At 41.7% G+C, this 25,560-nt stretch overlaps 1 protein-coding gene across 1 annotated transcript; it reads left to right on the forward strand.

Annotated features, from left to right (window-relative positions):
- Window positions 1–335: 335 nt before the first annotated feature.
- ermp1 (endoplasmic reticulum metallopeptidase 1) lies at window positions 336–25,506 on the forward strand. Its single transcript, XM_030434818.1, has 15 exons — window positions 336–901; window positions 3,392–3,696; window positions 6,279–6,406; window positions 6,686–6,791; window positions 7,975–8,121; window positions 8,268–8,360; window positions 10,508–10,720; window positions 11,875–12,095; window positions 15,377–15,551; window positions 15,865–16,055; window positions 16,243–16,395; window positions 16,976–17,178; window positions 17,272–17,387; window positions 18,027–18,190; window positions 19,118–25,506. Exons 1-15 carry the CDS (start codon window positions 459–461, stop codon window positions 19,292–19,294), a joined length of 2,835 nt encoding a protein of 944 aa, XP_030290678.1. The 5' UTR covers window positions 336–458; the 3' UTR covers window positions 19,295–25,506.
- The last annotated feature ends 54 nt before the right edge of the window (window positions 25,507–25,560 follow it).

Genomic DNA, 25,560 nt, shown 5'->3' on the forward strand with positions numbered 1-25,560 from the left:
TTCTACATGCCTCTCTATTGTTAACATTCATATTTTATTATATAATTTTTTCTGCAAATGCTTAAATTACTTGCCTGTTGTGAATGAAGGGTGTCAAAATGCAATTTACATTTTTCATCATACTACTGCTACTTTTTTTTTACTAAGTAGACAAACTGAAACTCTGGATGTAAATCAAATGCAAATGTAAGTACTATCGCTTTCATTCAGTTGGATCGGATTAGGCCTTCTTACTTTAAACAGGGAGTTCATTCAGTTCATGTTAAAGGAACAGTTCGACATATTCCGGATTGCATTTTCTTTTCCCTTTTTTTTGTCTTTTGCTGCCCTGCTAAGATGTTAAATGAGTATTTACAGACTTCGAGTCTAATCATATACTTCCCTAAATAGTGTCAACACATCCTGCTGATGACTACTAAGTACTCTGCTGGCTTATTTCGTCTTGTGCCTTTACGAGGATGCTTATGATTCCTCCACTGCTTGCCATTTCTCAAGCGCCTCCGTCGCCCGCCCTCTCATTCAAGTTTGTCCCTCAGCGCGATCCGTCAGCCGAGCAGAGCGAGAGGGAGAGAGAAAAGCGACGCCTGAGAGCGACGCTTGCAGCTGATGTACCGCTGGCTCAAAAAATGGAGAGCGACACCACTGTCAGGAGAATAAAAGCCTTCGGGACACAGAATTATGTAGCGCAAGAGAACGACGGTTCCCGGGACCGTTGCGGGAATAACGGCTACAGCGATGACCCGAAGAGAAAGCCCGAAGTGAGCCTGTACTTGCTGCGGGAAGGGCTGGCAGCTTCCCTGGTGTCTGTGTTTATTTTGGTGCTGTGGGGACTCGTTCATTTCTCGCTACAGCAGCTCGTCATTGGGAAGCCGACCGGCGACTTCAACGCAGTGAGAGCCAGGTGAGTGTTTTTTTCCGTCGCTCGACAGGTTTTCTCCCCCGCTTTCTGTGTCTAAATGTTAGCTAACTGTCCCGAAGCAGCAGAGCCTTGGCTAACCTTTCCTCTAGTTTGGCAACAGACCCGCCTAGAAACCACTACCGGGTGTCTCCTCCCCTTCACCTCAAAGGTAGACAGGTGTTTTAACGGTGTGTAACGGTTACGGCAGGTAGGCTCAGGTGACAAGAGGCACGGCAGCCTTCAGGAGTGATTTTTATGGAACTGTAGCCGCCTAAGAGTCAACACCTCCTGTTGACACACACAAAAAAAACAAGGAACTACAAATCCAAACGCGTAGAAAGCTCTGGAGGTAGATGGCAGGTGACACAGGGCAGGTTTATTGACAGTTATTTAAAACATTAAACAGGAAGTGCAGTACAAAACGCTGTAGACCGGTTAATCGATTACTTTAACAAAAAGTCAAGTCAAAGTCTTGGATTCCAGCTTCCAGGGTCTTTCCTCCTCTGTGACAGTAAACAGATTATCTTTGGGTTGTTGACCAAAAACAAGACATTTTGAAGACATCACCGTGGACAAACACAGACATACTGATGTTGTCTCTACGTCAAGTCAATTTGTAAGTTAATATTAAGCAAAGAAATTCCCACTAATTGTGAGAAGATATTTATAGAAGTTTATTTGTGTTTTTAAGATCATCATATTAATATCACTGGGACGTGGGACCTAAAGTGGGAGAAAATAACGATTTGAAGACATCACCTTGTGTTCGTTAGTATTTTCTGACATTGTATTGACGAAATGAGTAAGCAAGTTATGTCATAAATAAAAGAATCCCCATATGAATCATCACGAGTTGCTGCTCGACTCTGATGATTGATAATTACTCATTTGATTTGAGCTGTAACATACACACACACATTTTTTTAAATTTAACTATTGTGTTAAAGTTAATTTACTGCCTTAATTTGTCAATAAAAGCTTGTTAGATAACTGTCACTTGAAAACCTTATGGCTTTTCTGACAAACATTTTCAAGGCATCATTTTTTGCCACTTACTTGTATCTCTGACATTTTATGGAACATGATATGAACCAAAAAATCAGACATATTAATTAATAATAACGTGCAGACTGTCTACGTGACTATAGAAACATGATACATCCTGTTCATATCCAGATTAAAACAGGCTGCTGAGTAATACTGTGCATAAGCTTTTATCAGATTTTCAGTCCTTGTGAAAAGGAGAGACAGGGATTATTCCTCTGAACCTGAGGTCCGCACCGCAGGGCTGATGTTGAGCCCTTTAAAGTGCTGGACGGTGGGATTTGCCGTCATCTGGCTGGGTGCTCTACAAATGAGTCAGGCCTGCAGCATTTCAACTGATTAGGGCTCTGAGCTTCTTTGTTCACAATCATGGCTTTCAACAGTCTATGCCCTGCCAATCCAGATTTGAATTATGAGCCCGAGCAGAAAGCGGCACCTGAGAGGCAGCTTTAAAAAAAAAAAGAGAGCAGCAGTTCGGACATCTTTGTCACCACTAGAAAACCGAGGGGAAGCAAACATCTGTTGTAGTTGAGCATCAGCTACCACAGCAGCACTTCTGCTGGTGTGGGGAGTGAACCAGACGTCGGCCTTTCTTCAACAGCTGCAGCAAACACCGGCAGCAGCTTCTCAAAAGAAAATATGAGGAAACACATCTGTTTTTCTTTTTTTACGCTGTATGGGTTGCTTGGCTTAATTTCCTGTTTCCATCTCCTAAGGGAGTCTGTGCAGTGACAAGGAAGATCAGGTCAAAGTAATTCAGAAGCATGCCATACAGTAACCTGACTGAGTCAGCACAGCGGTACAAGCTCAGGATTCAGCTGACATAGCAAAGATGGGTTACACCTGGTTTGTTTTTTAAAATTGATTAATTTGAAGTGAATGAAAAATTATTTGATTTGACTTCTAGTGCTGTCTTTTGTCACTTTGGAAAGATCTTCCACACCCAGTTCATTATGTGAAACAGGGATATCATTCGCTTATTGTGATATTAATTTATAATAAGGAATAATAAGGTTTTGTTGTTGTTTTTAAAGATGTCAAGTGTGTGACGTAGATGAAAATAAAAGGTATGTCATTTTTAACTTGAACTTAACTTTGGTATGAACCAGATTTAAGTGACTGAAATTAGACGTGGTTGAAACAGTCTCACATTCAAGATGAATCTATAAACACCACAGTCTGCAGACATATCTGAACCTGGTTTCACTTCAGCTAAGTTTTAGCAAACAGAAACAATTGTTGCACTCAAGCATCCACTCTCCTGCAAAGTGTATCTGTAATATAGAGGAGATGTTTCTCTCACAAACGCATGTACTAGAGCTGAGTGTGTGTGAACTGCAGGAAATAAATATGATATGCTGTAAAGGGAGAAAAAGAAGGCTTGTTTTACTGCCCCTCCTCACATTTCACTTTGTCTCTCTCCACTCTTTCCCTCACCTCACCATGTAGACGACACTTGGAGCAGATCACCAGTGTCGGCCCTCGGCCGGTGGGCAGCCCTGAGAATGAAGTCCTGACAGTGGGCTACCTGTTGGAGCAGATTGAGAAAATCCGGGTTGAAACGGCAGCGGGGCCCCATCAGCTCACGGTGGACGTGCAGCGTCCCACTGGCACTTTCTCCATTGACTTTCTAGGAGGCTTCACCAGCTTCTATGACCGTGTCACCAATATCGCTGTCAGGCTGGAGCCTAAGAGCGGGACGCACCATCTCATGCTCGCCAACTGCCACTTTGACACAGTGGCCAACAGTCCAGGTACTTGAAAACCTCTGCCTACTGTTGCAAAACAGCTACGTTTGTCTTCAGTGGGAAAGGGTACAATCAGCTTTCATTCCCAGGTCAAATGACTCTGCAGCAGTCATAGGTAGTTACATCTTTAGCAACGTTCAAACTTGTTCAACTGCTAAAGACTTTCCACCATAACATTGTCACTGGCTTAGCTGCCTTCTACTTTTCCCTGTTTTAAGGTACTTTTGTGACATCGAAGCTGACACACCAGAAAAAAAATTATCACACAAAAGTAAACATCTGCTGGCAACAGGAATGGAGACAATTACATATCTTATCAGACTAACCTGTGTTTGAAAAACCTGCATATATGCAACAATTTTCACATAAAATGGTAAACGTGAATTCCTACTGAAGGCATTACTGAGCTCAAGATGAGCAGGTGTAGCACACAGTGTGCATGTAGGTACATGCAGAAAACATTTGCCCATTAGTGTGTGGCAAACTAGAATTACTAGAAACAAACTAGAATGAGGACACAAATCTGATGCAGCCTGCTCATGTGCAAGCTTTTCCAACTGAATGATGAATCTGTGGGGTTTCATTTTGGGTTTAGCAATTGTTTCCCGTCATGGAACTGTGGAACGGTGGGGTCTGAACAGCACTTTAAAGCAAATTCCTTTGTTTGCATTTTTCATTTTCAACCATGCATGGCTCTAAGGGTGACAGTGTTTATAATCTGAAGGACTACCATGAAGTTTTGTGAAGACAGTCATGTTCCCCAGAGGATGAATCCTACTGAATATTGGTGATCCCTGATTTCTTGTAGCACCAAGATGAGGTTTCTTACTTGTGGTTCACAGTGAAATATTGTAACAACCAGTCAGTAGTTTGACGTTAGATCTGTTTCAGACATTCACGGTCCCCAGAGGATGAATTGTAAAACTTTTAATCTAGTGGCATCATCCATTGAGCTGCAGCGATAAGATGATTAATAAAAAGAAAATTAATTGGATATTATTTGTAAAACATTTGTTGGATTTTGGGCTGTTAGTTGGACAAAAGAAGCAATTCAAAGACGTCACTTTGGGCTCTGCGAGATTGCGATGAGCCCATTTTTGTCAGATTAATCGATAATGAACATCATCTGTAGTTGCGGCCTGTAATCGTTGGTCTAGTATTTTCAGTTTGTCTAAATACAGACAAACAAATGACTGTCCCGGAATCCTCAGCTGTTCTTTGGGATCATTTAGCCGGTGCGGTACAACGTCACAGAGCTGCTAACGTGGCTGTGGACAATTCCTGCAGCTTTCCTCAAGCCACAGGTGTCTAGCATACAAGTCCCGAGGTGTTTTATATTGATAATGGCCTCATTTGTGTCAGCGTTGAGCGCAGTGGTCATGTGGTCCTCACAGTGTTAGTTAGTCAGCCAGAGCAAGCCATACCAGAAAATTAGGATCCACATTACTTCCTGTAAATTGGATAAACAGCCATATTGTGCTTCTAACAGGAAGCTTGCTCAGAGCAATCAGGGGATCAGATCTACCATATAGTATTAACAGTGTTCATTGAACATCAGCAGAGCAGTGTAGCCAATCTTTGTCTTGTTTTAATTCAGGAATTTTCACTTTTTTTCACTCCACACCCTTCGGCCTGTGAGAGAGACATGTTTTCCCACTTCACACGTACACACACACACGTGTACACACAGCTTCACTGGCGAAAGGAAATTGATCCAAGAGGTGTGGAGCAGGAAGATACACATACGTTTTTTTCATGGCCACGGCTGCCTGCCAAGCCTTTGATATGTTGGAATTCTAAACACTTCTTGTTCCAGCAAAAAATAATAATGGAAAAAAGGAAAGGATAAAGGGATAGTGCACATGTTCATGTCTGCATTATTCTGCAAGCAGCCAGGACAGCAAACTTACTTTATATATGAGGTTATATTTTTATCCACTTGGAAGCTGTTATCTGCACAGGTGAACTGGTCAGGCATTGCTTTGCACTTGCCATCTCTCTAGGCTCTCACAGAGCCTTTTGGGCACAGGGATTAAAATGTAGGTGACACAAGTGGCAGCGACAGCAGCAGGAATGGGACCCAGACGAACAGTGAACGGGCTCTCACCCCGTCCTCATGAGCACATTAAATCCAGAAATCCGAAGCACATGATGTCTAACTTTTTGTCTCTCTGATCTTTGGACAGTTTTTTCCCCCATTTTTTTTTGCATTTATTCTCAGTAAATTGCTCTTCACTGCTAACATTTCTAATCTGTCCGCGTCACATGCCCTGTTCACATTCCTTTGTGCTCTCGACAGTAGTGGAGACAAGCAGTGGGAGCTGGATTTTTACCAGCTTGCTGCATTTTTCTCATGTTTGCACTCTGCAGACAGAGCCAGCCCTCTTCTATTCTTATGTGTTTGTGAATATGTGTCATTCTGATGTTATTCAGAGTTTGAATAATCTGCACGTTTCCTCACGTAAAACTGAGGCACCGTGTCGGGAAAACTGGGTGATCTGGGTGAACAATTGCATGAGTCTTGTGTATAAATGTCAGGCCAAGCTTCTGCTGCCTGATACACACATACACTGGTTTCCTTGTCTTAGGTGCCAGTGACGATGCAGTGAGCTGTGCAGTGATGTTGGAAGTCCTCCATTCTCTGGCCAACCAGTCGACTCCTTTTCATCATGGAGTTGTCTTCCTCTTTAATGGGGCAGAGGAAAATATCCTGCAGGTAAAATGAAGTGACATATTTTTACAGTCTGGACATCAGAACCAGCAGCACTTAAAAACCTCTTTTTCAAGGGAGTCAGGACTCCCTTGAAAAAGAGGTTTTTAATCTCAATGGGATTTTCTGGATAAATAAAGGTTAAATAAATTTAAAAAAAATAAAAGCACTAGAACTAGTCTTCCCCACTTTGGATTGACATTTGATATAAAAGGTCTCCTCTCCTTTTGTTTGTCTTGCTTTCTCTTTCACCAACTCTTTTGTCTCTCTTTTTTCCTCCTTCAGGCCAGTCACGGTTTCATTACTCAGCATCCCTGGGCCAAGCAGGTGCGAGCCTTCATTAACTTGGAGGCTGCAGGTGTCGGGGGCAAGGAGGTTGTTTTCCAGACAGGTACTGTACAGTTTGTTTCCGACAAATTGGCCCGGTTGCTTGTTTTCTCTTTGTTTTATTTTGCACACGTTTCTGTGAGCAGCCCTCCGTCAACACTTCAGTCTCTTGTCGTCTGGAAAGCTTGCAAATGAAAGCACTGCTGTATTCTTGTTGGCAACCATTTACCTTGTGGCAGGCTGCCACTGTTCAGCATCTTTATGGATTTCCAACCTGATTATGGATCCTAAGGTGCCTATAACAATGCATTTATATGTAAGACATTATCTGATGTACTTACTCGATGCAACTGACATGTGCTGTACATTAAATAAGCTTAACTGTCTACATCACAGCCCTCATTCAGAGGGCTTTTGATTTGTATACATGATTTAAATCATCTCACTGTGTGACTACTTTCTACTTTTGAAACGTAGTGTTTTTGAAATTATCCATAATTGAATGAACAGATGACTTTGCTTCCATTTTCTCAGCCATCTTCACCAAAACTACAAGACTGTGCTACCGTGTAGACTTCTGTTGTGATATATCCAAGAAATTAATCTCCAAAAGATTGGTCTGATGTTGCTATGGTCCTAAAGATATGATATGTAGCATTTTTGCAACAATGTTCAATCACAGATAAATCCGTAATTTTAGAGTGAAGAAGCAAGAACTTAATGTAAAATACCTTTAATACATAACATTGTCCATGAACATTTCTGTCTGAGTCACGAAGATAGATTTTCCGTGGTTGTAGTTTAACAATGAAGACAACAACTCCGATGATCCCACGCTACTTATGTCTTTCGTTTTGTTTTTAATTGAGGTACCTCTAGAGGCTGTGTAAATGATTAACAGGGGTGGACACACCTACTTTGACTGGACTAACCTTGTAAGAAACGAGCTTACAACAAGGCTAATAAAGTAGCCTAGCTCAGAAAGTAAACATGACACACATGTTTTACGTCTGAGAATGAGGTTTTAAATGTCAGATTTTTGGTTGTTCTGCATCAAGACATCATCTTTCAAGAGACAACCTTGATGAAGAATCAACCCTGAACCCCTAACACCTAGTATAGTAAAGACAACAAGGGACAGGGTTATAAAACCATGGTAATAAACGTTTTATGTGGAATGATTATTCTTTGTGCCATAGATATATAAAATGTCCTTAAATCTTGTCCCTCCTATTGTTCAACAAAAGGTCCAGAGAACCCGTGGCTGGTCCAGGCCTACGTTCACGCAGCCAAACACCCCTTCGCCTCTGTGGTCGGCCAGGAGGTCTTTCAGAGTGGCATCATCCCCTCTGACACTGACTTTCGCATCTACAGGGACTTCGGTAACATCCCAGGTAATGCTGAACAATCCTCAGACTACAGCATAGAAATGATTTAATAAGTATGGAGTCTTTCTGTGTCGAGGTGGGGGCTAAGGGATTTCTACTTTCTCTAAATTTTAACTGTATTCTGTGTATGTGTATCTATTTTTTTTTTACAGGCATTGACCTGGCTTTCATTGAAAACGGTTTCATCTACCACACCAAGTATGACACTGCTGACAGGATCCTGACAGACTCGATACAGAGAGCTGGTATGTAAATAAGCACACTTGCATCCACTTATACCCACGTGTCCTGAAATCAAAATGCCTTTATCTTTTATTTAACACTTATTGCAAATAGATTCAGAGCATGTTAGCTGGTGGGTGTGTCTGCCTTTCTCTCAAGGAGAAAGCAGTCACTGCAGCAGTCGACTGGTGTGGCTTAAAAACTGCTGCCAACACTGTTTTTGTCTCACAGAACAAATGCATGCTGTCCGTTTGTGCTCTATCCCCCTGGTCGCAGACCGGTCAGCACTCTGCTGATGTCACTATTTCCCAGCGAACTAAGAAATGCATACATACAAAGCGGCCACAGACATTTACTGTTGCACTTGCCCTCGTTTAGCTTGTGCAACTGTGTTGCCAAATGATTTTGCTGTGCTTTGCACAGAATCCAGTCAGTCAGCACTAAAAACCTGAGACAGTTGGCATCTTTCCTCTCTCTCTCAGCAGCTACTGGACATCCCTCTCCTCCTCTTCTGTGTACATTAACTCACCATGAAAGGCATGAATTATTAGAGAGAGAAAAAGAGATATCAGAGGGAGGTAGAAGGTATTTTTAGTCCTGTAGAGGAGAACCGTTTTGTTAGGTGGTGCGTAGGTACAGCACAGGGGAAGCTACACCAGCAGCTCTGCTCTGTTGATGCCTGTGATGAACAGCAGGTTCAGCACCCACTTCACACATCTGCCTGTAGGCAGAGTGGGGAAAGTTGCAAGGTTGGCGTTGCGCTAATGTAGATTCACTTTTGATTAAAAATCAAATGTAGCTTGTATCTGTTTTAAGGATGTCATATAGACATATAAACAAGAGCATGGCGATGATTGAAAATGAAATGAATCTCCTCAGCATTTTGTTTGGTCATAGTGAAACTCGTTGTGGTCAATCTAAAAAGCAGAATCATTCAGCTAAGCAGCGAACAAGTAGATGTTGTACACTCTTGTTTACACTCTCAGGCCACAGAGAGCCCACCAGGCGGAAGAACAATGGAGCTTTGTCTCCTCTCTGTGTGTGTGTGTGTGTGTGTGTGTGTGTGTGTGTGTGTGTGTGTGTGTGTGTGTGTGTGTGTGTTAGTAACTGTGCAGACATGCAGGCAGCAGCACATAGAAAGGCACAGATAAAAGGAACTTAGCCCCAGGCAGCAGTAACCAACACGGCGACCTCTTACTGGTCCTTCACGTAGCAAGGTTTCTCATCTATATTCAGGGTCATGATCGTAGCCAGATTCATGGGAAGTCCTCTACGTGGCCTATTTACTGGTGCTTGAGTGTTGTATAACTACGACAGGCAGTTGGGTCATAAATCACACACACACACAACTGTCGTCTTTCACAAACAATATTACACACTCATAGTAGAGTTTCTATGACAGAATAGAGGTGTTTTGAAATATAACAATAGTGTGTGTGGGTGAGATTTCTTCACATTTTTCACATCTCCTGACATGGGAAAAGCTATATTGTGAATATAAGAGTGCTAGTATTATTGTATGTGTGGGAGAGTATAATGTTGAAAGATCATGATGCCACTTTTGTAGAATGTTTACAGCCTGAATATTCTTCCATAATTCCGTGAGTTTGATAAAAAAATAGTTGGTGATGTCTCTGATGATGAAGACAGACTAGACTCTCATCGGTTCACTCATTACCGTGGTGGTCATGTGCACACGGTTTTTATTGCTGCAGGAAATACTGTCTTGGCTGTCTGTGCAGGAATGACGGAGGCCACTATCACAGTGCCATTGTCTGTCCCTGCCTATCAAAAGGTTATACTGAGTCATCGATAAAATCTGCGTATGATGTGACTGCTGTAGAAAGGAGGATCCCTTTTCTGATGTGACAGTGAAGTTATCAGTTTCATATTGAGCCATCTTAACTGTAATGTACTTCCTCTGACTGTGGGAGTAGACGTACAAATGGTCAAAAACAAAAAAACACAATTGAGCAAACTTGCCTCACAGTCTGTCGATTAATTCACACGGTCTCCTACCAGATCTGGTTTAGATCTAGTTAAGATTATGTTCTGCTTCTGCCCTCCAGCTGTCCACCTGATGCGCTCTTGCTTCAGAATTCAATTCACAGAGCTTTATTTGTGTTATGTTTTGAGCTTTGAACCTCTTCACCTCACTTCCTGTTTTCAGGCGACAACATCCTGGCTGTGCTGAGGTACCTCGTAATGTCAGAGAAGCTGGCAGATTCCTCCGAGTATCGTCATGGCAACATGGTGTTTTTCGACCTGTTGGGGGTGGTCGTGGTAGCGTACCCAGCCCGTGTTGGCACCATCCTCAACTACATGGTAGCCACGGCCACCTTCCTCTATCTGGCCAAGAAAGCCTCACTGCCGGGCAACGGAGGTGGGTCGCCGTTTCCTCTGGTGGATTCATGTCATGTCATGTCATTTCCTGTGCTTGGTGTGTCCGGCATGTTTTCCTCTTTGTGGATCTTTTTTTTATGTTGCTTTTTATTGGCAGCCAGAGGATTTACACAAGACAATGGGGCCATTCCAGACCAACTCACCAAGGCCTTCCCAGTTCATGTCATGAACATGTATTGTAGTATGTAAATAGTTGCTGCTGAATGTTTACAGTAATCAAATATAAAACATTTAATAATTTTTCCACGCAAACAAATAATCTTTCATTTTCAAAAATTAATATCTCCACTAGTTTTCACCAGTATCAATATCATTTCTTGAAATTATTTGGTGCTGCATAAAAGATTTAGTGCAACAGATCACACTAAATATTAGGGCTGGGTATCACCAGGTACCTCACGATACGATGCTATCACGATATTTTGCCCACAATAACGATAATATCACGATACAGCGATTCTGCGATAATCGATATATTGCAAGGAATTTCATCCACGATACATCACGATATCTGTGTCACTGAAGAAATTCAGAATTTATTGACTGCACTGAATCAATTTCACATGAATGACAGCCAAGTAAACAAAGAGTATATTGCACAGTGTCTCTTCTTAACACACACACTGACTACAACTATCATTAATTATCTATATGTGTGGGTTTCAGAGCTACTTAAACCATTTTTTTAGATTTTATTTGGTTGTATACCTATGTTTGAATAAAGATAAAGCTGTCCTCCAAAGAGGGGTGGTGGTGGTGGGCAAAAAAAAACAAAACATTTTTTTTATTTTTTATTTTTTATTTTTTTTACATTTTTAAATATCGATATTTGGCACCAGTGTATCGATAACGTACCTCAAGACGAAATATCGCGATATATCGTATTATCGATATTTTGGCACACCCCTACTAAATATATCTTCATTTATTCATAATAAATCATCACCAATTGCTGGTACCAATTGGTGAACAGAAGTACGAACGCAAAAGGCATCAAGGAGGAATGGTAGTATTCAGGTGATGCACATGCAAAATGTAAGATAAGAACTGAACTCAGTTTGTGTTGCCAAATCAAAATTGTTAAAAACCCAAGAGTTGGGTGGGCTGTTTACCATCTGTCTGCATCTTTCTCAGGTGGGCGCTATGTCAGAGATCTTGCCTGTGCCACAGGTGTAGCAGTCCTGAGCTGGTTTGTCACCTTGCTGTCGGTGCTGATTGTGGCTCTGATCGTCACTCTGCTGGGACGCTCCATGTTCTGGTACACTCACTTCTACGCCTCCATCTGCCTGTACGGAACTGCTTCCACGGGCAAGATGATCCTCATTCACACACTGGCCAAAAACTTGTACTTCGGAGTAAGTTGTGTGTTTTTTTTAATGCTTTTTTAAAAATGTACTTTGACATTTGGGGAAAAAGAGTTTCTTTGCTTCTTGTAACTAGCCCGTTTCATTTCCTGTAAAGGTACTGGTGCTTCCAGTCCGTATGCTAAGCTAAGCTAACTATGTTTTTGCTCCACCTCCAGGACAGATGAATTGAGAATCATATCAATCTTCTCATTTAACTCTAGGAAGAAAGCAAATAATCATATTTCCCAAAATGTCAAGCTATTCTCTGAACACTAACTTTAAGGGCAAACAACGTGTGTACGTAAAGAATTTGAAGTATAGAAGATTCCACTTGTTTCTAAAAAATATTTGTACTGCAGAATTGAATGACAAATTCATATGAATCACCAGTCTAGGCCAAATGTGGTTAAAATGTTGTCTCTGCTGAGGCTGAAAGAATGCAGACTAGCTTGACTCAGATTGATATCTTTAACGATAAAGCCTTGTCATATAAAACATGTTTTTAGAGTGAGGTCCAATTCTTCTCAGGCTCTTCTCCTTCTTGCTTTTTTTGCATAAGGTTTTATGTAAACAGGAGGTCACATTATATCCCTCACGCCTAATGTCTTGTGATGAGCTCACATTTAATGGGGACTAAAGTGCAGAGATGAGAAAGCGAGACAGTTCCTCTTCCTCCATGATGATTACAGCACAGCGGTTCTTTGTGTGAGACTGTGTGTGTGTGTGTAATTATGAAACTTTAGAGGTGTCGGCCATCTGTGTCGCACATTCACCAAAATATTGTCTACTGCATAGTGCCAGATTACCTGTCTACTGTGGTTTTTGAAGAGTAAGCATCTTGTGATTTTCCAGCTATCAAATATTAACATCTCTGCCTGCTAATAGCAAAGCCTGTTCTTGCATTTCCAAAGGAAGTGTTACTTGCAGTTCAACTGACATATTGTACATCTGACATTTAGAAAATACAAGTGTTTATTTGAGACTGAACCATTACAGAAAGTTTGATTTTTATCTGGAGCTAACCACATTAAGAGCGTCTCAAGGCCACTTTCAGAAAGGACACAGACGAGCCTTTCGCCCAGACCACATTCTGCTTCATCACCAGTGTAACAAAATGTCTATTGAAAGAGCAGAATGCATCTTTGGCCTCTCACTTTCTTTCCTTTACAAGAATCTACGCACGACTGGCAAGTATAGAGCAGATAGAAATTATTGAAGTAGATAACATGATAAAAATGACTTCAAGTATTGTGACTTGTAATGTTGGCTAGCAAACGTTAGCCACAACTTTTAGCTAACGATTAACCATTTATCCACTACATTTAGCTTACAATCATTATCTGCTACTTTTAGCTAATATTTAAACAATTTTTCCACTACTGTTGGCTAACAGTTTCCACCATTCATTACCCATGGTTAGCTAACAATCAGTAACCACAACTTTTAGTCAATATTTCAACATTTATCCACCACCTTTAGCTCTCCATTTCCTCCATTTATTCCCTAATTTGAGCTGACTATCATTATCCACTACTTTTAGCTAACAATTACAAGCATTTATCCATCATTTCCAGCAAACAACCATTATCCACTACCTTTAGCTAATATTTCAACCATTTATTCAGTACTTTTAGCAATTTTCACCATGTATTCCATATTTTTGCTTACAATCACAATCAATGTGTTCACTATTTCAAGTAGTCATCCATTACCTGAAGCTATTTCAACGGTTAATCCTTCACTTTAAACTAACTTTTTGATCGATTAATTCACTATTTTAACATTTTATCTATTACTTTTTAGCTAACTGTTTAAACTTCTCTGGTCATTTGCTGACTATTTTTTTCACTATCTATAACAACCCTATTGAGATGTTGTAGCTGACACAGTATGTGTCCTTTTTTTAAAATTGTATTTTATCACATGAACTACTCCTTAATATTTACATGACATCTGGCAGTACATGAAGAGAGTTAGAAATGACGATCTCTGTGTGATTGTAGTCCAACATCAATCAAGACCAGAGTCTGCTGTACAAATGTCTTTTTGGGGATTTGTTTGCGTGGCAGTGATGTGAGATCATATGCTGCTGTGAAGTTTCGTTATGTTTATGTGTATATGAGGAGTACACACATTGTACAGTATACAGTAACGGCTAATTGTCAAATCATTCAGCCAAAGGTCAATGTGAGTAAAGAGCTGGTTGAGTGCCTCTATGTAAAAGCCTTGATCTTGACATTCATTTTAATCTAACAATGCTTCCTTGTGTGCTTGTGTGTTTAAATGTGCTTTCTAACAAAAATATTGCAGCAAGCCTCTCAGTAATCCCCCAGTAATGTGAACATAAATTAGGTCAGTGAGTTTGCCCTGCAGCGGAGGTTCTCACCAAAACATTTTCATTAATTTTGTTAGTAGGTTAAGTTTCAGGGTTGTAAAAAGTTCCTCCTGTGTGAAATGGGAAATGCCAAATGATATGACTATTTGTTCCTGACCACTACAGTCATGAGTTAGTGATTGTCTTATTATTCGTGATGAATGTTTAGTGTATAGGAACGGAGGTTACAGTCTTGTAGTGACCAGAATGAACTGACCAACAGATCTCCTCATATGAGCAGACAGCGAGACAATCTCAACGGCTCTGTTTGTTACTTATTGATTAAAATAAAGGATTTCAGAGGCTACCTATCTGATGAGTGGGGAGCCAAAACACACATAGACAGTCCATAGACAAAAACATCCAGCATTCCTGTATGTCAGCAGACTTTAATCCCAACTAGTCTGCTTTGATGTGTGCAGATACTCAAGGATGACGCCTTGAGTAGAAAGGAGGAAAACAAGAGCAGGTCTGTTTTCAGGTCCTTGATATTCATTTCACATGGTCAAAGAAGCAGATGGTCTTGTTTTGTTAAGTCTGTCATGACACGACCTGCTTTGTGATTATTAAAATGAAAAAAGAAAATCTTCGTTCAAAGCGATTTCTTTGCAGTTTGTACTGACATCCTAAAAATAAACAAATAAACATGGATCTATCATTAAAACTGAAAACAGAGCGAAATATTTGAATAAGGTTGATTCACATCAGTGTCATCACTGACAATAAGCTGGCCAGTCTCTTTGAGAGCATTATTGATATTGTCCTACTCTAGAAAGCTTTTTTTTAAATTGACAATCCAACAATTAGATTGCTGAAATGCAAATCAGCTGAAATGAAACGGTTATTCCATGACTGTCTTTAATGTGATCATGTGTATTTCTTGTATATTGAGCCATCGTGTGTGTTTCCCCTGCAGGGTGTCCGCCTGGTGGAGCTTGGTGATCTCTTCTTCGACGTGAGCTTGTTTCTGTGGTGCTGCAGCCTGGTGTGGCTGACCCAGCAGGGCTTGTGTTCAGCCTACGTGCCCATGCTAATGGTGGCCTTCCCCCTGGCCACTAAGCTACTGCTGGCCAAGGAATTTAAACATCGAGGTAAACATACTGCCTCAATTCACAATGATACTCCCAACATGATTAAAAGCAGAACTCGCTTGAAAGTAACAACTTTGGTGTAGGTGGGCACTTTGGTTTGGTTGGTTCTTCTCATGGCTTCTGAAAACCCCTTTCTGACTTCAAAATCTGGGGCTGACAAGTTCTGTTAATCTTTAAAAGATTTAAGAGCAGCTGCTCTAAATTTTAATGTGAGCGACCAAGTTCAAAACTATGAATGATGAATGGGTTTGATCTGGTTATTTGCTGTGGGGCAGGCTCAGTTTGATCAGTAACCCCTCCATCTTTCCTGCAGGAGCGTCAGTGAAGTACAGCGTGCTCTATCTGTTTGGCCTGGCGTTGCCGTATGTTCACTTCATGTTCCTCATCTGGGTGGTGTTTGAGATTTTCACACCTATCATGGGTCGCAGCGGCACAGAAATACCGCCCGAGGTGGTGCTGGCCTCCCTTGTCACCCTGGCAACCATCTTCCTCTCTTCCTTTTTTGTGAGTATTCCCACTTCATGAAAAATAAACCTGGATTATTTTTGGATTACCGGACTCATCTTGAAATTATATTGACTGTTTTTCGTTTTTTTTTGTCTTCAAGATGAATATATTCTTTTGTAATTTCATAAAACTGCTGTGTAGATTGTTCCTCCGCTCAAGTAACATATGTCTCTGTCTGTTTCAGCTGCATTTCATCTACTTGGTACGGAGCACCAAGTGGATCCTGGCCGGTCTGGGCTCAGTCTTCGTCGTCATGTTCCTGCTGATGTCCTGCGGCCTTCTCTTTCCTTATTCAGGCGATCCAGACAGCCCGCGGCCGAAACGTGTCTTTCTGCAGGTTCATAGACACAACACACACACATGCCAAAATATGTACACAGAAACACAAGCATTTATTGTAATTCTCACAAAGGAAATTATGTAGAAATCACTCATACATTGAAATGTTCTCTTGATTCAGTGAGGATAACATTCTGTGCATTTATCTTTTCCACTTTTAACATTTTATTAGGTTTATAAAACCACATATTTATTCAAAACAAGTCCTTACTTAAATGGAGAAAGGATTCATGGCTGAGAAGAAGACAAAAAACAACATCAACACTTAATAGCACAAGAAAGTTATCTCGCAGTTATTGGTTCAATTATGTCTGATCTTGACTGACCAGCCTGTGGTGCAGCTCTTATATGCATGATTACAATCTTTTGTCGAGAGCAGGTACATGTGTTTTTGTAACTTGGGCACTTCACACCATGACGTCCCCACAAAAAAGGGTCCGCCTGCTCTTGTAAATCACAAAGAGCTCCATCAAGAATAGAATATAAAGCATTAAACCAGCTGAAAGTATGTGCTTTAAAGAACTAAATGGCTTCATTTAAAAAAAACAAAACGTGTTGTTCATCCGCCCTCCCCACAGCACACGACACGGACCTTCCACAATCTTCAGGGCCAGGTGGAGAGCCGGGACTCGGGTCTGTGGATCAACAGTTTTGACTTCACAGGCATGCAGCACGTCACTCCCCACATCCCTGAGATCAATGAAAGCGTCCGCACCCACTGCCGAGAGGATCGGCCCTTCTGTGGTTACCCCTGGTTCCTTCCTGTGAAGTTCCTCAGCAAGTCAGCAACACATCCTTGTAGCTTTATTTTTATTGTCTTAATATTATTCTCTTCATGTGTTCCTCATCTCAAATGTTTTGTGTTTATTCGCAGGAAGAACTGGTACCTTCCTGCTCCAGAAGTGTCTCCCAGCTCTCCAGTGGAGTTCAGCCTGATGTCCAAAGAGGAGACGAGCTGGGGGACGGTCAAGATGACCTTCAGTGTAAAAGGTCAGGGGTGCTTCATGTGGCCAGATGAAGATAAATCTAGATGGATTGTTGAGTCGCGTGCAGAGATAAGAGACACAATCAGATAAAGAGTTGCATCCCAACTATGTTACTTCAGTTGGACTTGAGGCATCAGCGCAGAGCAAGCAAGAGTAAACTGAAAATATCCAGCGACATGTCTTCCAATCAGCACTGAGATTATGGCTTAAGAAACTTTTGACATTTTGAAAACAACTTTTAAATGATTCCTTCAAAGCTGATGCTTGATCTCTTAAAGATTAGATGACATAGTAACCTCACAACCCATGTCCATTTAATATCCATTCTCAAGTTTTTCAGTCATATTAGACGATCTTCTTCGGCAGGAGTTTTGCCCGTTTGTTACAAGAATGTAGACGTTCAGGTTTCTGAGCAGTGTAAGGACATCGACGCTGCTGTGTTGGCAAAAAAACAAAAAACAACTTTTTTGAACACCTGCAAATCCATGACAGTTTGGACAAACTCCATCTGCTGTGCAAGATCATGAGATCTGCTCAAAAGCTCCACAGCAGCCATACTCGCTTGCACCGCATATTTTTTGCTTGCAATGCATGATGTTTTTTTTATTTTATTTCAGCTTATTAAGTTTTGGGTCTCGTGCAGGTCCCAGCCACATGTCGCTGTACCTGATGCCTCACCGGGGAGCCAGCCTCTCCACCTGGTCCTTTGGGGACGGGACACCTCAGTTTGACCTGAGCGGGGAATATTTCATCTTCTACTCCCACGGCCTCGACGCCCCCACGTGGACCTTCTGGTTTGAAATCCAGGTACCGCATGTAGCTAAAGGGGCAGTCCGTTCTTTTTGTGCATATTAACATTTCATATCATGGCTGTGTTGTGTATATTTTTTCATATAAATTATTCAAACTACTTTCTGTTTTTCGGGGAGGGAGGTGGTCTGTGAAAGCATCATCAACGCTTGTCAATGGTATCATTCAGTTTTGGTTCTGAAGAAAAATTGTGATGTAATATTTCATTACATACCTTTTAAGTTTCACCCAGTAATGTAGATTTGTTATAACGTGTGGATTTAATGGAATAGGTCCACATTATGTTAAATTTGTCACCAACATGTAAATCAGTCAGCTTTGGACAGAGCCATGCTAGCTGTTTACCTGTCTCCAGTCCTTATGCTAAGCTAAGCTAGCTCCAGCTTCATGTTCAGCATGTAAATATGAGAGTGGCATCAAGATTTACGTCTAACTGGAGGCAAGAAAGCAAACATGCATGTTTCCCAACATGTGGAACTGTTCCTTTAAGGGTGCTGTCCTTGCCCATAATGTAACATAAATCTTTAGATTCTGCTGCGCCTTTGTGAACCTGGAGTCCATCCAGGACAGACAGACAGATGTTGCTGATGTGGTTTTTTTTACGTCATTCTTTTCATTCCTCACATTTCTAGATTTCTGCCAAACATCACCTCAGGGCCTCAGTCAGTGATTGTTTGCAGGAGATAACTCCTTACCGGGGGCACAGTAGCACTGTGTCATGTGAAAACCATTAAACTCCAATTTTAGAGATTTACATTTTTTTGAATTGCATTAACGATAGCATGGGTTGAAACCAACTCCATGACCTTTTTAAAGAATCACAGGCGTAAGCTAAAACACATGCAGCTTAGTCAAGCTAAATATGGGGTGATTTTGCTGGTTCTCTTCTGCTCATGGTTTTCTTTCTCTCTCTCCCTCTACCAGCCTCCCAGGGACCCGGACCCATCAGGCCCCGAGGGGATGATCTCCGTCGCAATCTCCGGCCACTATTTCTTTGGACAAAACCAGAGGACTGCCCAGCTGGAGGAAATCCTCCGCAGGTTCCCCACATGGGCTTTTCCTTCATCTTGGGTCAGCACCTACGACATGTACCGATACTGAGGACGCCGCACATCAACAGAGGCTGACGCCAACTAGAGCCGAGGGCTGCAGGGGGCCCGCGAGACAGACTTCAAGGAACAATACTGAGGACCAGCCCTGCCGCCTTTTCACTCTGACACAAACACACACTCTAACTCATGCTCACGCTCCCTCCCAGCCTGCCTGAGAGACCCCCATCACTGTGTCAGTAGGTTTAGTAGCTAACCGAGCAGGAAGAGGCACGCTGAGATGTAGCGGGAGGTAAGCTGATGGGTCAGCTTACAGACTGACTAACTCACCGTCCGGTGCACCAGCCACCGCAAGCCTCGTGCTCACTCCTGGGTTAGTGAAACGAAAGGGTTAAGATCTTCTTTTTAAATTTTTTTTTTGTACTCGATCTGTCGTGCCTTTGCTTTTACTCCCTCCATCTCACCCCCCTCCTCATGTCCCTTCATGCTCACTTCCTCCCGTTCTTTGTCTCTTAGCTCTTCCTGAATGAATAACGTTGCATGGCTACCTCCCCCTGCTCTCTCTCTACCGGCGAACCACTCGAGTAGATGCGTCTCTGGCTTCCCCTGCAAAATCAACACAACCACTGTCTGTAGGTGTAGTGGCATACGGATGGGTCTGTCTGGGAAGGGAAACGAAGACCTGTTCTCGTTTGACTTTAACTGGAAACTTTGACACTTTGAAAGTCGCTGTTCATTAACACGCACTCGGTTTTGACATGAGCACATAGTTTTTTGTTATAGCTAATCAGTTAACGGTGAGGTTGCTCATTGTGATTGCTCACAAACGCCTCTGTTTTGCCGCAGATTGCAGCCCCTGCATTTCAGTTTTGAGGGATGCCAACAATCTGCTTTAGCCGTCAGAGAATCTGGCACGCAGATGCAGAAAACCGCGCCTGTGAAATGAAAACAGCTGGCTCAAATCAAAATGTCAAGGTGTCCTTTAACAGACGTAGCTTCCCTGAAGATCTCGCACTGACGTCTTTGAGGAGGTTTTTTATTTTTTTAAGTTTTTCGACCTGACGTGTTTGAGCAGTGGCGTACTTCAGGTTTACGGCATTAATGCAGATTGGAACTCACAGGAAACTTTTGTCGGTCTAAATGTCCCATCACTCCCTGAGCCTTGAGGGTGACTTGGTGGACAACCAGCAATGCAACTCACACTGATTATCAGCGTCAGTGTCAGTTCGCTTGTTTCATGTCTCACGTGGTCACACTTGACTTCTGCCCCGAGCTGTCTCCAGCAGCACCAGTGAATATCTATTTGCAACGAAAATAAAGTAGAGCCGTAGAGCCTGCAGCTATTTTGATAATCGATTCATTGTTTTAGTTATTTTTCCATCAAAAACGCCATAAATCCGCTGGTTCCTGGCTCCAGGATTTTCTGGATTTTCCCATATTATGTGCGATAGCGAAGGAAATACCTTTTTACAAGACTTCTGAGTCTACATGTGTGCACGTTCATTTTAAAAAACTAATCCATATAGCAACTTAACAACAAAACAAAACACCTGATGCTTTACTTTAAGGGTCCGTTATTTCATGTAAGAAAACGAAACAAAGTGCTGTTTAGTAATAATCATATGTAACATAGAGGCTGTGTTCAGTTTGTATAATAGTACGTTTCCAGCTGCTGATGCACATGTGTTAAATTAGTCTACAGGCAGGCATCCAATACAAAACATATGGAGAACGAGGTTTCCAGTAACAAATAGATGAATATTTAATGAGCTTTTCTCAAAAGTAAAGACATGTCTCCCTTTTAATCAGTACAGAATTGCAAAAGAATATTTAAATGAACTCATCCAGCCGATTTTAGATAACAGGGTGCATTGTGCTCAACTGTTCATTTGATTTCCGACTTCTCCGAGGAATGTATTGTTACGCTTTGGTGCTGCTGCCGACAGCTCATAGTGTCAGCTGCTGACCGCTCGTTTTTGTGGCGCGTGTTGCTAATATTTTACCGCATCTTTTATTGTCTAGAGCCCAGGTATCACAACCACAAGCCAGTTAACCTGACCCGTTTTTCATGTCTAAGACTCCAGGCTCGGCCGGGTTATACTCGAACTGGGGAGACGCTTGGTTTCCGTTGAGTACGGGGATAAAAGCTCACATATTCGGGCAGAGTTTTGCAGTCTGTCCTGGAGGAAATTCATAGAGCTGCATCAAAATGGTTGTGCAAAAAGTGAAAAAACGGTGAGAGAAGTTTGATCCCCGGCTCCTTTTCTCACCTCCACGCAGCCGGCCAGGCTGTGAATGTTGGGTTGTTGGTTTTAAAAACTCGTAGAAATGTGACGTCGGACTTTCCGTCCGAGTATACCGGCCCCTTCGGTGTCACCACTACCTCCACAATGACCACACTTGAGTGTTCAACACCAAGATAACAGTTACTAATGTTTCTTGAATGTCGTTGGAAAAGACTTAAACCGTTAAGATAATTCTTATTAAAGAGAGGGAGACGTTATTTTAATGGGTCATAATGCATTATTGTGTTTGTCTGTGGGCTACCTCTGTTTTCCTGCGAACAAAGTGGAGATTTAGAAATGTATCTGAAAAAAGGGTTTGTCATCCAAGAATCAGAGCGAGCGTCCCCTCCCTGCCTTCAAGTCCCACGCTCTGATGAAATCTGTTGAAAGAGGCACTTTGACTCCTCTGATGCGTAAAGAATTAACGGAGATCACTTATTTTTATTATTTTTTTCGCACTCGGGAGATCTGCTGAGCAAAAAACTCGTCTCTCGTCCATTTCGTGTTTCACCCGGTGACGTGCCTCCGTCGCGACCCGTGTTGTTTCGTTCAGCTTCAGTCACACACAAAAAAAAATAAATAAAGAAATGCTGACATTGACGGAGGCCTTAACGTTTAGCTTCCAAAGACGCACAAAATGTTTACTGTAGTGGACACAAACGTCTCAGTGGTCTTAAAAAGCTATCAGGTGCTGCACTGTACAGAGTTTCTGTGTTCCCGAAATGTCGTCTGTTGGAAGGTTTGAAACTTTAAATCCATCACGGCCTTTAAACAGCGCTCGGCGAGTTTGAAAACAGATTGTCCCACTATGCTCCTTTTTTGTTGTATGCAAGATCTCGCCAAAAGGTCGACTCAGTAGCTGCTCTGGAGCTTTTGATTGTACCAGGTGATCTTCCTCGGCCGGTGGTAGTTTGTTCTGACTTCTCATCAGCTTAAAAGTTACAGGTTTTAGCCCTTTTTTTATGAGATCAAGAGTGAGAGAATGATTTGTATTAGCAGACATGAACATGAGGTACATAAGACCGCTGTGATACAGTTGAAAGCTCCGGAGCAAATCAATCAGACATCTGCTGTTATGAATTTGACTATAAATAAGACGTTGAACTTAGTTGGCTGCTGAGATTGTTGGCGAACAATGTAGAGGTGTTTATACTTACAGTTCATCTTAAAGGACCATTCCTGTGTTTTTTAATAAGCTATTAGCCATTTACAATAGATCATATGTATTTCACCTGCTGTAACCTTTATTCAAACAGTGAAAGCAGCCAGGCGGTTTATACGGAGACGAAAAGAGGAACAACAGCTGCCTGCTGCTGGAAAAACACATGGAAAGTAGTTGGGTAGAAATGTGCTGAAACACGAGAGGGCGAAAAAACAAAACACCAGTATGGTCCTTTAATGTTTTCGATCATTTCTTCGTCCTTAACAGATGCTGCTGCGTCAAATCTGCACACGAGTTAGTGATGGAGTCCCTCACTCTGCACAGCTGGCCAGGTGTGTCCTGCACTGTGATCGGTCAGCACCTCGCTCGCTCTCTGAGCTTTGAACTTGCATTGTGTTCAAAGGAACACTTGGAAATTCAGTCGTTACTTTACTCAGCCCTGCGCCGAGAGGAAGTCGGGTGAAGTTTTCGCAGTCCGCAAAATGTAAGGGGGGGAAATGTAAAAAAATATAGCTCCACTCATCTCGCTCTCTGGAAGCCAAATTGATTAGAAGCCTGTCAGAAGTTGGCACGCGAGCTTGAACGCGCATAAATTCGCTCCACAGAGTTTTGGAGGCTGATCGTTTGGTGGAGAAGTATCACTTCATGATCCAGACGAAGGGCAGTTCGCCGCAGCCACATTCTGTCTAGTGGTGGATAGTCTGTGGAAAGTCGGTGATGCGTCCTGCGATGAAGAACGCACTCGACGACTCACACATTTCTCTCTGTTGAAGCATCCAGGTAAAGGAAACACTAAAACCATCACTTTATATATCAGTACAGTTGAAAGAAGCTAGAAGATGCAAAGTTAGATTTGACGGAGCTCTCTCGGGTGTGTGTGTGTGTGCGACGCAGAGATTGCAATTTCTCAGATCACGGCTTCCATTGGAGATCGTGCACCCAGTTCAGACAGCTCGCGTGCTAACATTTGAAGATTTTGGCTAGAAACGTTAAATATTGTTTTTTTTTTGTTTTTTTTAAATGAATTTGGGATCTCGAGGCTTCTAGAGATTTGGATCACACCGGACAAGCTGTATGGAGCCATTCTATTTCTTTTCGGTTGGTTTTCTTTTACGTTTTAAGACAAGTCCCCGTCTGCTTCAGTTGTTCAGGCGAATGCTTCAACGCTGTTTTGCTGTGAAGCTCCAGAAACGTTCTGTGGATTGCCAAACTTCACCCGAAACTTATCATTCGCTCAGGGGCAAGTAGATAAAGACTGGGTTGTTTTATTTTTTGTCTGAACTGTTACTTTAAGTTCCGTAACGTGCGTTGGTCTTCATTGGAGCACGCTACACACTGCTAAAACCAGTCCGGTCAGCACAGCAGTGCTCGGATATCAGAACCATGAATGTGCTTTGTTTTTTTTTTGTTGTTTTTTTTTCTTCTCACAAATGATGTTTTTTTTTAATTTGTTACTGTGGACAGCGAGACGTGAGCCAGGCTGCTGAAATGTATCCTGTCATGTTGTTCTCTTGGCTTAACGTCTAACGATGAGAAACCTGCAAATAACAAGCCGATGCTACAGCTGAAATAAGCCATGTGTTCGCGGCAAAAAAACCTCCAGCGAACACTCATTTTGTTCCTCAGTGTGTAGATGTCGGACTTATCTTAGATCTGTTTTAATGAAAGTTGTGTCTACGGGAGGATAAAAACAAAAAAAAAGCTTTATTAACAATTTCAAAGAATATTTTTCTAAAATTCTGTTGTAAAGGTGTTTTGATTTCTTTTGTTCAAAGCTAAAGGAAAGCGTGGACACAGAAGTGAGCGGGTTTATTCAAACTTGCTCGTATTTTCTGACCACCAACGGCGCCAAGAGATTTCAAGTCGTGGAAGAAATCTGAACCTTTTGTTAATAGTTCTAACATGAAATGGGGTGATGAATAAAGATAGGTGTGTTTTTCTTGTGTAAACGGCAAGAAAACACCGGAGGAACTGCTGTAAATGTGGGACGGGGCCGGGAGATGTTTGACGTAAACGCTGTGCAATGGTTTCGTCCGGCGCCCCCTGTCAGAGCTGCTAGAGAGCTTAACATAGAGAAAAACCAACCTCCTGTTGTGACAAAGTGAATTTTAAAGTCACTTTATGAGAGAATCTAACGTATTAATGTGACTCAGCTTGGCCTGAGAGGCTGCACAGTGTGTGTCGTCGTCGTCGTCGTCGTTCAGTGTAAACTCACACTTGGATGTAGCTCTACATCGCGTCTAACAGTCAATCGAGGAAATATCTAAACCATCGTTTCACACAGACGTCCATATCAGTTTAACCTTCTTCTGGGATACACGTTGAAATGTCTTAATGCCTGTTGTTGACCAGTGTCCTTTTTATTTTTTTATAAATTGTTACGGTTGTAAGTTGTAACGGTTTTTGTTATGGTTACCTGATTGTGTTTTTTTTTCCTTTTCTTTCTCAAACATCTTGCCTTTCTTCTCTTAACGGTTCAACTTCTGTTCTTAAAGTTAAATTAAGTTTTTTTTTTGTTTTTTTTAAACAAGATGATCATTTTCTTTTTTTGTGTGATTGATTTGACACTTTTAACTGTAAAAGTAAAAACTGTAACTGTTTCTCCTTTTGAACTGCTGTTTTGCTTTTTTTTTTCAACTGCATATGTGTTCGTTAGTTGGAATTCAGTGATTGATACGACGTTGATCATGTTGCTATTGGGATTGATCTGGTTACAGGGTATCCATCTATTGAAATGGACGGGATGATTTTACATTATGCAAAAAGCTTGAATTAAATTTAGCACTTGTACAGCAATTAAAATGCTTATTACGTTAACGTGTGGTGTGTTATCGCTCTGTTATTATCAGTGCAGCTGTATAAAAATACAAA

Source organism: Sparus aurata, chromosome 12 (genome assembly GCF_900880675.1).
Source record: "Sparus aurata chromosome 12, fSpaAur1.1, whole genome shotgun sequence".
In the NCBI taxonomy this organism is placed as follows: Eukaryota; Metazoa; Chordata; class Actinopteri; order Spariformes; family Sparidae; genus Sparus; species Sparus aurata.

Coding starts and splice junctions, on each gene's coding strand:
- ermp1 (XM_030434818.1), top strand. CDS start 459: ATGCTTATGATTCCTCCACTGCTTGCCATTTCTCAAGCGCCTCCGTCG. Junction 17,179..17,271: donor CCTGTGAAGTTCCTCAGCAA/GTCAGCAACACA, acceptor GTTTATTCGCAG/GAAGAACTGGTACCTTCCTG. Junction 18,191..19,117: donor CCTTCTGGTTTGAAATCCAG/GTACCGCATGTA, acceptor TCCCTCTACCAG/CCTCCCAGGGACCCGGACCC.